Source organism: Solanum pennellii, chromosome 5, assembly GCF_001406875.1.
Source record: "Solanum pennellii chromosome 5, SPENNV200".
Lineage (NCBI taxonomy): Eukaryota > Viridiplantae > Streptophyta > Magnoliopsida > Solanales > Solanaceae > Solanum > Solanum pennellii.
In genome coordinates this window covers 9,649,411-9,662,006 of record NC_028641.1, presented here as the reverse complement: position 1 = coordinate 9,662,006, position 12,596 = coordinate 9,649,411, and the positions used below count along the sequence as shown (strand labels likewise).

Sequence of the window (12,596 nt, the reverse complement as noted above, 5' to 3'; positions counted from 1 at the left end):
CAGAGAATCTAACTGATCTCTGGGAGCTACTAATAACCGATAATAAAACCACATGAGCTAAATGTGCAGTCCGATGTATACGCCCCATTGAGAGGACCCAATATACCATGCCAAAGGTATAAAGGCATGCTGGTGTGATCACTAAATTGATTGCCCACAGAGGGGACTTACAACCTACATGGCTAGTAGTTCTGGGACTATTGGGTATGTTAAACTCTAGTCCAACTCAGTATTATGCTACTCCCAATGAATTCTATAAATTAACTATGCAATCTGAGAATACAACAATTAATCTGGTAATTATGCATTTATGACTGAGGCATGTATATCTAAAGTGTCTGAATTATCTGACCTAGCATGTGTAATTCAAGAACTAAAGTAATACAAAGCTAGGGTTCTGAAATTCATGCGATAATCTGAATAACAACATGATAATCTGATTTGGAACTCTAATAAATTCATAAAATTTTGTTGAAGTTCTAAAAACCCTAGATCTAATCATGATATGGGAATCAAGAATCTGACTGAAAACTAGGGACCCAATGGGTGAAAGGAACCCACTAGTGAAATCTCACATGCCTGGTGATGAAGTTCACAGATAAACACTTAGATTTCAAGGCTGGAACTGCTGGAAACTTGCTTCGTTCTTGAACTAGGGTTCTTAAGCTTTTTCTCCTTTCTTGCTTCTAATTTTCTAAACTTTTGATTTAATGATTTGACTTAGATACGTTTTAGTTATTTTTGTAGGCTTAAACTAACTAAAATCTGATGATTTAGGGTCAAAAAGACGTAACTTAAGGTTTAAACGAAGTGGAAAAGGTCAAAAAGACCCCTGGGAAAGTTGCTATCGGACCAAACGACGGCCAGTCGTCTGACCGACGCCCCGTCGTTGGGTCCGTCGACTGGGCCTGTTCGACAGGCCTTTACTAAAATGGGCATAACGTTTTACTCGGATGTCTAATTTTAGCAAGTTCGGTGGATATGGAAAACTAATTCAATTATCTATCTCTGGGTAGGTTTTGGGACACCTAATTCATTTTGTGCTAAGAGTTATGATCATTTGAAGTTGACCCAACTGTATTTCCCCTTGACTGTTTGAAAATTTTCCACCTACAGACCGTGCTGGTCATCCGTAGCTCATGTTAGAGAGTGGGTGAATGGGAGTCTCGATCGACGGTCACGGACTACGGACCGTCGTCTGACCTACGGACCATAAGTCCGTCTGCCGTCCAAGACTTAATCAATTTTTCTGGGCTGAAATTTTCGGGAGTTTCTGATCCCATCGACGGTTGTGCAGGACGGACCGTGGGTCAGGCTACGATCCATCGATTCCACCATTGGTTGCACCTGCAGATTTTTCTGTAAAGCTGGTTTTTGGTCTCTTTTTTGCTATGGGGTGTTACTTACAATCACGGCTTCTCACAAGTTTCTTTTCGATTGGATCATATAGCCTGTAACCGAATTCATCAAGGTCATATCCAATGAAGATGTACTGCCTTGTCTTGGTATCTAACTTTGACCTCTCATCTTTTGGCACATGTACAAAAGCTTTGAAACAAAATACTCTCAAATGGTCATAGAAACATCATTTCCATACCAAACACTATTTAGTACATCACTTTGCAAAGCAACAATAGAAGATAGATTAATAACATGTGCAGCGGTCAATAAAGTCTCCCCCGAAAATGAGTTCGGCAACTTTGCTTCAGAGAGCAAACATCTAACTTTTTCCATCAAGTTCCTGTTCATCCTCTCAGCCAAACCATTAAGTTGAGGAGTCTTGGGAGGAGTCTTATGGTGTCTAATACCTTGATGCTTGCAGTATTCGTCAAATGGTCCACAATATTCACCACCATTATCAGTACGAATACATTTCAGTTTCTCTTTCAACTGAAGCTTGAAACTTTTTGAAGATACCTAACACTTGTCTTTAGTCTTCTAAGACATGGACCCAAAATTTTTATACGAGCAATCATCAATGAAAGTGACAACGTAGAGTGCACCACACAATGTCTTTGTCTTCATTGTACCACATAAATCAGAGTGCACCAACTCAAGCAACTCTCTCTTTCTCGAAGGAGGGTAGGACTTAAAGGAAACTCTATTTTGTTTACCAGCCAAGCAGTGCTCACACTTTTCTAATTTAGCACTTCTGAGATTTGACGAAAAATTCTTCTTGGCTAGAACATTACGTCATTTCTCATTGATGTGCTAAGTCTCTTGTGTCATAACGTTGAAGAGTTATCGCTCTCAACTGCATTCACCATATCAACACATATAGACCACGACGTTTGTTACCACGAGCCACAACCAAGGAACCCTTAATGAACTTTCATTTTCCATCACTGTAGTACTAATATATCCTTCATCATCTAAAACGCCAACAGAAATGAGGTGCAGACGAACGTCAGGAGCATGTTTCACATTGCTTAAAATTAATTTAGTTCCAGCACTAGTTTCCAAACAAATTGTACCAATACCAACCACCCTAGAAACAGTCTCATTACCCATACTCAAGGTTCCAAAATCACCAAGAGTATAGGAAGAGAAAAAATCCCTCCTTAATTTCACATGCGATGCGGCACCAGTGTCCACAACCCAACTTGACTCATCACAAGCAATATTTATCATATTCACGCCAAGAACAGTAACAAGATCTTCGGTGGCTAGGCAATTTTCATTGCCATCTTTATAAGTTTCGTCTTTATTTTTGTTTTCCCTCTTCAACTTCCTGCAGAACTTCTTTGTGTGCCCTTTCATGCCACAATGATAGCACTCAATATCATTAAATCTGCCTCTGGATTTTCTTCTATTTTGTTCTTTATACTGAGAACCATGAGTTTTTTTATCCCCCTGGGCTAGTTATCAGGATATCCGACGAAGAAGAACTTTGAGTTTTCCTTCTCATCTCTTCGTTCAAGACACTACTCCTGGAGGAATCCATAGAGATCACACAATTCGGAGCAGAATTTGACAATGAAGTTCTAAATGTTTCTTAAGAGTCTGGTAGGGAACCAAGTAGAAGCAAGCCTTGAATTTCTTCATCAAATTTGATGCCCTTAGAAGATAACTGATTCATGATCCCTGAAAATTATTCAGATGGTCTGTCATCAGAGATCCATCATATAATACTTCAAACTCAACATCTGCTTTATTAAGAACATTTTGTTGTTGCCAGTCTTCCGATCATATAAACTTTCAAGATGCTCTCATAGGGTTCGAGCTTGTGTCTCCCCGGAAATATGGTTCAACACATTATCGTCGACTCATTGCCTAATGAATCCACAAACCTGTCTGTGCAATAAATTCCACTTTTCCTCTGTTTTATTATCAGGCTTTACAGTGGTAAACACTAGTTTGTAAAAGTTCTTGACATAAAGCAAATCTTCCATTTTTTTCATCCAAATGGCATAATTAACACCATTCAAAGTAATCATTCTACTTGTGTTGGCTTTCATTGTTTTCCCCAAAAATATAGTTATCGCAAATCAAAGTAAATTTATTCTGATGTGGAAGTTCAGACAGTGCTGTAACCATAGAGCATACTCAAATAAAACCTTGGCTCTGATACCAGTTTGTTGAGAAAGAGCGGACAAGCATAAAAATATATATGGTAAAAGTAATGAAAATAAATGGGAAAATAATGACACCAAGAATTTATGTGAAAACCCTTTGAAATAAGGAAAAACCACGGGCCAAGAGGAGCAGCTGATATCAATATAATAAACAATTTTACATTGTGTAGTCAGGAATACAATATTCAAAGTGAATACTACACACTCAAAAGGAACAGCACTCTTTTGGTTTCCACCTTACTAAAATATCGCTCAAACTCTATTTTTCTTCAGACTACTTTTCTTGCATAGTCTATGGGATACCTCACTTTGCTCTCAAAATGGACTTTCTCTCTAACTTGGTGTAAATTAAAAATGAGCTAACGAGCTTCTTTTATAAAAGAAATTTGCAAGTGCAAATTTCACCACCATCCACAACATGTCAAAGTTGTGCCACCGAAAGTTTTTAATTGTTGTATTTCTCAACATTTGCTGCCACTACAATTTGCCAACCATTAACAATTGCATGGAGCAATTGTTGAAGTTAATAGTAGCATAATGGGGCTGGACCCCACAATTAGCATGTGGTTTATAAGTCTAGACTAATTCTTGGTATACCTTCATATATCTTATCTCATTTATGATAGAAAAATCTTAAATAGTGGGATGTTAGGTAATTATTTAAAAGTACAGGTAGAATTATTATATACGGTATAGATATTTTTATCCTAAAATTTTGTTGTCTAAATTAACCCATGAGAAATTCAAGCCTATATAATTAGTTGAATGTTATATATAGTTATACTCCATCCGTCTTATTTCATGTGGCCCTTTCCAATTTAGTTTGTTCCAAAAAGAATGTCACTTTACATGATTAGAAATAATTTTATTTTAAATTCTTCTTTTATCCGTAAAAAACGATTTACAAAAAACTATTTTAAACAACAAATTTCAAAAATATTTTTTTCTTAAATACCATATCAAGTCAAAGAGTGACACATAAAAATGAAATAACAAAACATTAAAGAAAAGAAAATTGTTGGTATGAAATCAATTAATAAAAATCTAAAATTTTATATGGGTTAGGAATTGGATATGACTCATTACTTTGTTCATTTTGAGGTCGTTTCATCTCAACTAGAGAAACCTTTGTGCAGCTAGCAGCCCTTTCATCTATCAACTTAGATCATTTTGATGGAATTCAACTTTTAGCTCAAATCATTTCGATGGAATTCAAATCATCTATCACCTTCTTTCTTTTCAATATCTAACTATATTTCGTACCATATTAATTTAATTTTTAAGATATCTTTCATTTTTTAAATTAATTTATTTGTTCAATTTTCAAAATTATTTTTAGAACATTCTTTCAACTTATTCATTTATCACCTTCTTTATATGGTCTTTTCTTTTGTAGTTTAAAATAGATCAAAATTTTGTATGCTTACTCATATTGCTTTTGATATTCATATAATAGATCTTGACACCTCAATAAATTTAACAATAATTAACAAGGATAAAAATAAAAACTACGTTCAATTTTGTCTTTATCTGCTTTTCTTAAAAAGCGTGAATCACTTCAAAATTCATGAAATTGAGGAAGTAAAACTTGTTTTTATATAAAATTTGATAAATATAAATTTGAAAAAAAAATGATATTTGTAAAAAATTCAATATGACAATTGAAGATAATGATGTCTATTCTACGTGTACTTTGTTTATTTCTCCACTTGTCAACCAACATTGGCCATGCATACCCTTCATATGATAATCTTCTAGCCATGCATCATCTCCTTCATAAACCCTCTTCTATATGATAATCTTTTAGACATATGCATCATCTCCTTCATAAAAAGCACAAGGAGTAATTCAAGGTAATGTGTTTTTTGTTTTTTTTCACCTGCCGCACAGATAACATCGTCTTCATCTCGAATAAACTGCTTCTGTTATCAATGTTTACTGCCTAATTTACAGGCAGAAATAGGTTCAAGTTTTGGTTGAATAAAATATGGATTACTTAAACAGTGTCAGAAGTTTGAAGCGTGGGTTGACAACAGCAACAGCCACTGCATAAAGAGACTTGAAGCACAACACTGCAAATGTGTTCTACATTCTGTTAACTTGGTACAACATTTATGATCGATACCAACTCCGTCCTAAGATGCAACACAACACTGCATGACATTAGATACTGACGAAATATGAAGGTGATTTAGTTACAAGCATATTCAAAAAGAGAATCAAGACGGCTTATAATAACATACGATTTTTCCTCTTCAAGGAGTGTGCTATCGCCATATTCATCTTGCCTCTCTACAGCTTTCCTTTCTTCTCCTTCTCTAATTCTGAACTTCTGCAGACAACAGTGACCAAAACATGCAAGGAAGAACCTCCACAAAATCAAGTAGAGATGACTATCAAAGACCAAGTGTAACAATACCCAGTAAAATATTTTAACTGCTATTTATTTGCACGTCTTTCAAGCACCACTGTTGAACATCCATCTCCCATTTCATAGCCCTTAAAACATTCCAGAATAACAGACTCACTTCAAGTAGCTACAAAACTTACTATCAATTTCTCCCTAGTCTGGACTGGTTACAGATCTATTTCCTTGAAATATGTCCTTCCACCCACTTCCCTGCTAGTAGATGAGCTTCCAGGCTTATGAATCTAATGTTCCTGCCAAAAACCCCAATTCATAGGAAAAAAATATGACCAAACGTGGTTACAAGCCTTTACTCGTCTATTTCCAGCCCCTTCTGGAAGGCATTTGCAACCAGGTTCACCTGCTCTTTCTGGTCAGAACAAGTCGAGGGAGTGGGTGGGGGTTATGGTTTTAAAAAAAAGTTGAGTGTCATAATCAGGGTCTTCACCACCCCCTCCATCCAAAATAAATATCATTACAAGAAAGAGAAGAGTCGCTAAGTGAATTTCAAGACTCAATGCAAGTTACTAAAATTAAACAAATGAAAATGTCAAGACTTCTCCCAGTTGCAAAGATTCAAGGCCAAGAGTTTATACATCTCTTTTGCAGAGGGACAGTTGAAAGAATGACAGCTTTGCAATTTGGATTACAAACCAAGTAGGGTTTATAATGCCACCAGAACACAAAATAAAAATTAATCAACAGGGGTGGAGATATAACACTTAGCTCCTCCTTGTATTAATCAACTTACAGAAATCCATGTTGCAACAAACCAAGAAATACCCAGTTTGCCTCTTAAAGAATGTAAGAGGAAGAAGGTAACAGCAAAACAATTTGTCATCTTTCCACATACAGAAGATTTGAAAGGAAGTATCAAAAATCAATGCAGCCAGACCAATTATAGGCTCAAATAAGAATCCCCCATCTAAAAAAGAATGCAAAAGATATCAAAACTTAAAATTTGTACATCTCTAGCAGATGAGGCAGTAAGTACCTTTACTGGCTTGGGCAGAGAATACGATATCTGAAGTACGGAAAATAAATTTGAAATTCTATGTATGCCAGGTTGTAGATAAGCTCCTCAACCTGCTTTCCTTGATACTGCAGTGACATTTATAGATTTTAATTCTACATCAAAAACTGAAATATTTCCCAACATAAAATACAAAAGAAACCAAAAATGTAGACCCATTGTCTGGCATGCAAGCCAGAAGGAATATGGGTATCCATGTTCTCAAAAATGAAATAGAATAAATCGTAATACAAAAGTCAAAGAAATAAAGAATGGAAGCAACATACAAGGCACTACCTATATATGGAATCATGCTAAAGGAAAACAAATGCTTCAAGGAATGAACTACTCGCTATTTAGATAGTGTCGTAGCAAGAAAATTAGATAGTGTCGCAGCAAGAAGAACGAATCGACATTTCCTTCCAAACGGAGAAAATATAAAATAAAATTCAAGTAACAAAGTCAATAGTACTTTCAAGATCAGGCCTTGTTTCATCTTGCTTGGCAAAACTTTGTTAAAAAGAAAGCGGGTAACGCTTTCAGCCAAAGAAAATGGTTGGTCTTTCAGCCTAAGTACAGCATTTTGAAATGAACTTTGAAAGAAACAACTTAAACCAAAATCTTAGGTAATAATGTCATCCATGGTTGACTTCCATTATCAGCATTCCACCTAGCAGTCAGTAACTTCAGAACCCCATGTAGATAAGAGAGGTAACTGTAGTTGGTCCCTAAAACATGAAATGATTCTGAAACAAATCATACAGATAACAAAATAATCGTGCAGCTTATTCATAATATCACCATATAACCTTTAAGCGACTTCGAAAATGTCATCATGACTTCACATCACATTTGAATGACATCACTAAGACGTGTACAGAAATATGTAGTAATTCACTACTAAGGTTTGTCCCAAAAAACAATGGACCATGTGATATTTATGTGCCCTAATCCCCATGTGATATTTACGTGTCCTAATCCCCATGTGATATTCATGTGCCCTAACCCTTTGTGATACAGACAATGATGCGCAAGCAGCCCATGCAGATGGAAAGGGCCAGAAGAAAAGCATGGAAGTACATAATAATCAGGAGTCAAAGTTGTGAACATGGAGAGCAGTAAAACATTCAATGTTGACGGGAAAGCATATATGTCATCCTTGATTACTATCCATGTATTCAGGTCCAATAATTACCTTCATATGTGCTATAGTTTCATTGAAATTCTTCATCAATGAAAAAGCTAAGAATTCCCCATCAGCTTTACACCACCATCTCTTGCAAACAGAATATGAAAATTAAAATCGGCATACTAGAAATACGAAACCAATCCATATGTTTTAACAAAATCAATTTCAAGATCATTGTTTACACTGCCAATGGGTAATATGTTACACACACGAGTTTCAATTGAAACTGTTCCTTAACAGGTAAGCTCACTACGCCACCCCTGCCATGCAAGCAGGCCCAGAGATTTTGACAAGACACCAGAGCCAAGTAGGTCAACCTGCAACAGATCTGATAACGCATAGCCAAAAGAATTGTTTCTTGATCTAATTGTCAGATAAGCCTGCTAAAAAACAGCTGAACTGATCGTCTAGCAAACAATTTTTGCAACTTCCTATAAGTGCATTGCTCTAGCCTCAAACCACGTCAACCCATGAGTATTACAGAAAGCAAAACTCAAACAGTTACTGAGCACTATTCACTTATCTTAGCCAAACAATCCACCAGTTCCCAACACCCCTTGCTTCAGTTCCTTTCTTCGCTGCTCCTCGAGAGGATCTGGACTCTTCATTACTCTTCGCACACGCCTAAAAACAACACAAAGAACATCAAATAACAGTCCAAGGAGCTAACCAAACTCCCATCTGAAGATTAGCACTGAAAGAAGATTTACCTATCTTGTGCATGCTGTGCAGGGAAAGTAGGCATGAATTCTTTAGACTTGGGGAGAGGAACTTCACGAAACCACTCATGGTTCAAAGCAGCATCGGCAGATATCCTCTGCAATATGTCATATAAACATCAATATCAGAAGAGGTAAAAACAACATAAAAAGGAATTTAGAAGTTCCCAAATGTTATTGCCATCACCTTCGCAGGATCATAAGTCAAAAGCTTATTCAACAGGTCAAGGCCAGACTCTGATAGGTCTGGTTTTCCCATGTAAGATGTTGTAGGGCTTTGAAATTTATTTCTTAAATTATTAAACCTGTTACAAACAAATCAAATGGTTAGTAAAAACATGAAAATATTTCTCCAGCATAGATTGTCATCAGAGGAGGCCAGAAAGCCAAACCAGAATCACCCAAAGCTGGAAGCCTGGGAAAACAGCGGCAAAAATAAAAACATGAATCTCTGGCCGACAAGAGAAGCAATAGAATATATAAGAAGATAATACTTACTGATGCTTTACAAAGTTGACCTTCACCCCAGGAAGCTTGGAAAACCCTGGCCAAATCGTCTCATTAGGGGTGCCAAGAATTCTGAATATCTGGTAAGAAAAACCACAGAAGTATATAAAGAAGACTTCAAACTCATGGTAAATGTCATCAAAAATCAAGTAATTCTCCATCAGCAGCTAGAAAGATACCTTGTCAATTTGATCAACTTCTGTTTTCCCATTGAAGAGTGGTTCTTTGCATAGCATCTCGGCCATAATACAACCCAGTGACCACATGTCAATTGCAGTAGAATATTGCTTGGCTCCCAACAGAAGTTCTGGCGCCCTGTATCCATAAAAAACTAATCAATCACTGGCTAAATAGAAGCCAGCTAGGCGAGAACTCAATAGAAACGTTCATCTACATGCAGACACACAGCAATAAAAGTATTGAGTATCTACTTGCATCTTTTCAGATTAATGAAGAATAAAAAATGAAACTCACCTGTACCACAAAGTAACCACCAAATGAGTGTATGGTTTCAAGGGGCTCCCATATTGACGAGCTAAACCAAAGTCACAAATCTTCAACTCACCTTGGTTGTTTAGAAGCAAATTTGAAGTCTTCAAATCTCGGTGAAGGACCCAATTATCATGAAGATACTTGACACCATGCAAAAGCTGGAGCATAAGACATTTGACTTCACTTTGGGTAAATGGTTTTTTCATTGTCTCCATCAATGCCTTCAGATCATGTTCCATGTACTCCATCACCATAAAAATACTGTCAAGACTGCTTCCAACAACTACTTCTTTGACATCTACAATAGAGGGGTGATGAAGAGAAAGAAGAATGTTAATCTCCCTGAGAGATGTTAGGGGGAATCCTTCTCGTTCCTTCTCCATCTTAACCTTCTTTAGTGCAACAATTTCTCCCGTCTTCTTATCTTTAGCTCGGTAAACAACCCCATAAGTGCCTTCATCTATCCTGTTAAGCCGCTCGAATTCATCGACACTTCTACACCCCTGCAGCATGTTTACGCTCCTTTGTGGAGGAAGCGCAGCCTCCGGTGTACCACGAGAATCATGTTCATCTTCAGATTCTGTATCTGACTGGCTAACACTAGTCCTATCATAATTGCGGTCCTTATCCACATCCATTGGGCCATTCTTATCTAATTCATTGCCCTGGTAACTCTCTCTGCTGCAAGACCTAATATGTTCATCAGAGTCTGAAGACCTCGTTCTATTTCCTCCGGAGCTTTCTCTCTTGAGCTCCTCATATTCAGGAGTTAGTGATTTCCTGCGTCCACCCATTTCGGCCAAGTGGGGAACTGCTCGTCGCTTTTTCAGAAGGAGCGTATCATCACCTGAAATCTCACCTTCATCAGCTGGAGAGTCAGCATCAGTTGCCCATCGAGATGATCTTATAGTCGGCACGGGCACATATTCCTCATCTTCTACTTTCCTGGCTTCCCGACTGGGCAATTGCTTCTCATCAACAGGTGGAGAACATATGTCAACTGGGGATTCATGAGATGCATCCATAAGTAAACCAAGTGCTGTATTTGTTTTACTTGGGGATGGCTCTATAATGTGAACATTATTAGTGTTCAACAGAGAGACCTGCTCAACCCTTTCCGAGGGGAAATTAGCCAACTGGCCAGATGACTTTGGCAATGGAGGCGGAGGAGGTAGCTTAGCAGCTACTGGTGAATTTCTACTCTTTGACATTCTATTCACTTCCTTATCTTCCCTATCCCATATAATTGGAGAATATTTCCGTTTCTTGCTCTGTACAGAAGACTGATTCCCATTGGCAGCATTCTTGGTCTTCTGGTCTGACTCAATAGCCCCATCAGACCCACTCTCGCTAGACAATTCCCCAGGCTCTCGGTCAATAGCCCCGACTCTAAGCCCACTTCTCCTCATTCCACCAGCATCACCATCACTACTACCAGAATCACTCCTGCTTGAACCGGACCTATAACTGCCATTCATCATATCCCTTTCTTTTATAGGCTCTCGGTCAACAGCTCTGACACTAAGCCCACCACTTCTCCTCACTCCACCACCATCACCATCACTGCTACCAGAATCACTCCTGCTTGACATGGACCTAAAACTCCCATTTATCATATCCCTTTCCTTTACATCCTTCTGTCTCAACCTACCCCTATCTCGACCACCCCTGTCATGACCTCTATCCCTATCAAAATCCCGATCCTCAGACCTAATTCTTTCGTAATCCCCCTTGGAGTAACCAAGCTCCCTCCGTGAAACCTCAAACTCAGCCTCACGCCCCCTAAATTCATTATCCCTGTAACCACCATGTCTTCCAGCAGCCATGTAAACGTCCGTATCAAATGAAACCCTAAATTCACCTATAAACCCTAACCCTAATTTCACAATAAAATCAGCAAACCCAACAAACCCTAGCTCGATGAAAAATCGAGTTATTTGAAAACTCAATAGCAGATCTGGTAAAAGCTAATCAAAAGATATAAAAACCAATTGGAACTTTTTTCCCTAAATTTTTTTTTCCTTTTCCTCGAATAGATTGAAAAACTCTAATACACAACAGATACAGACAGCGAAGAAGCGAAACCCCTAAGAATTGAAGACTTTAGGATAAATTTACGCTCTTCCCGGCACGTTATAGCTAAGATCGGAATACTTACCGGCGAATCGAAGCAACCAGACACGACGGCGGCGACGAAGCTTTATAAGAGAGCGAGGGAGAGAGAATATGCAAATTCCCAAATACGAAAGCGAAGAGAAAGTCCCAGACCGCGTAAAGAGGAGTTTTAAGATTAGCTTCGACTTCAAGTATGTTAAAATTGCAAATTAGATCCTCTATGTTTATCAAATTGTTTATAGGAATTGAGAGAAGGACCATGATGTTTCTTACATGTTTATTTAGCACCACAAAATCTTTGCCACAAGTTTAAATTTCATTGGGTAATATTCCAATTTCCAAGGCTAATAGATATTTTTCCTTTTTTATCAAAAAGACATAATACATAAATATACCCTTTAATTTTCCGTTATTTTATATTTATATCCTTCAACTTTGAGTAAGCATAAATAGACATTTAAACTTGTATAAAATTGAATAAATAGAAATACACGTCCTATGTGGCATCCTACATGACCTACGTGGTGTCCTATGTGTATTGTGTCACATAGGACTAATGTGTTTATTTGTTCAACTTTAT

At 37.5% G+C, this 12,596-nt stretch overlaps 1 protein-coding gene across 7 annotated transcripts; it reads right to left on the bottom strand.

The window, feature by feature from the left end:
- Positions 1–5,443: 5,443 nt before the first annotated feature.
- On the bottom strand, positions 5,444–12,169 carry LOC107020261 (cyclin-dependent kinase G-2). Of its 7 annotated transcripts, none has more exons than XM_027917107.1 (9): positions 9,884–12,152; positions 9,589–9,724; positions 9,401–9,489; positions 9,090–9,207; positions 8,894–9,000; positions 8,190–8,807; positions 6,977–7,083; positions 5,819–6,436; positions 5,444–5,710 (listed from the first exon to the last, which is right to left on the bottom strand). In XM_027917107.1, the coding sequence occupies exons 1-6, from the start codon at positions 11,725–11,727 to the stop codon at positions 8,708–8,710; spliced, it is 2,394 nt and encodes a 797-aa protein (XP_027772908.1). In that variant the 5' UTR covers positions 11,728–12,152; the 3' UTR covers positions 5,444–5,710; positions 5,819–6,436; positions 6,977–7,083; positions 8,190–8,707. The 7 variants fall into 7 exon arrangements, with proteins under 7 accessions (XP_027772908.1, XP_027772910.1, XP_027772909.1 ...); XM_027917109.1 differs by having other exon boundaries at positions 5,444–5,728; positions 5,819–5,907; XM_027917108.1 differs by having other exon boundaries at positions 5,819–5,907.
- Positions 12,170–12,596: the final 427 nt, after the last annotated feature.

Excerpts from the sequence above, each read along its gene's own strand:
- LOC107020261 (XM_027917104.1), bottom strand. The coding sequence starts at position 11,727 with ATGGCTGCTGGAAGACATGGTGGTTACAGGGATAATGAATTTAGGGGG. Across the intron at positions 9,490-9,588 it reads AAGTTGATCAAATTGACAAG|ATATTCAGAATTCTTGGCAC; the intron begins GTATCTTTCTAG and ends TTTTCTTACCAG. Across the intron at positions 8,808-8,893 it reads GCACAGCATGCACAAGATAG|GCGTGTGCGAAGAGTAATGA; the intron begins GTAAATCTTCTT and ends TGTTGTTTTTAG.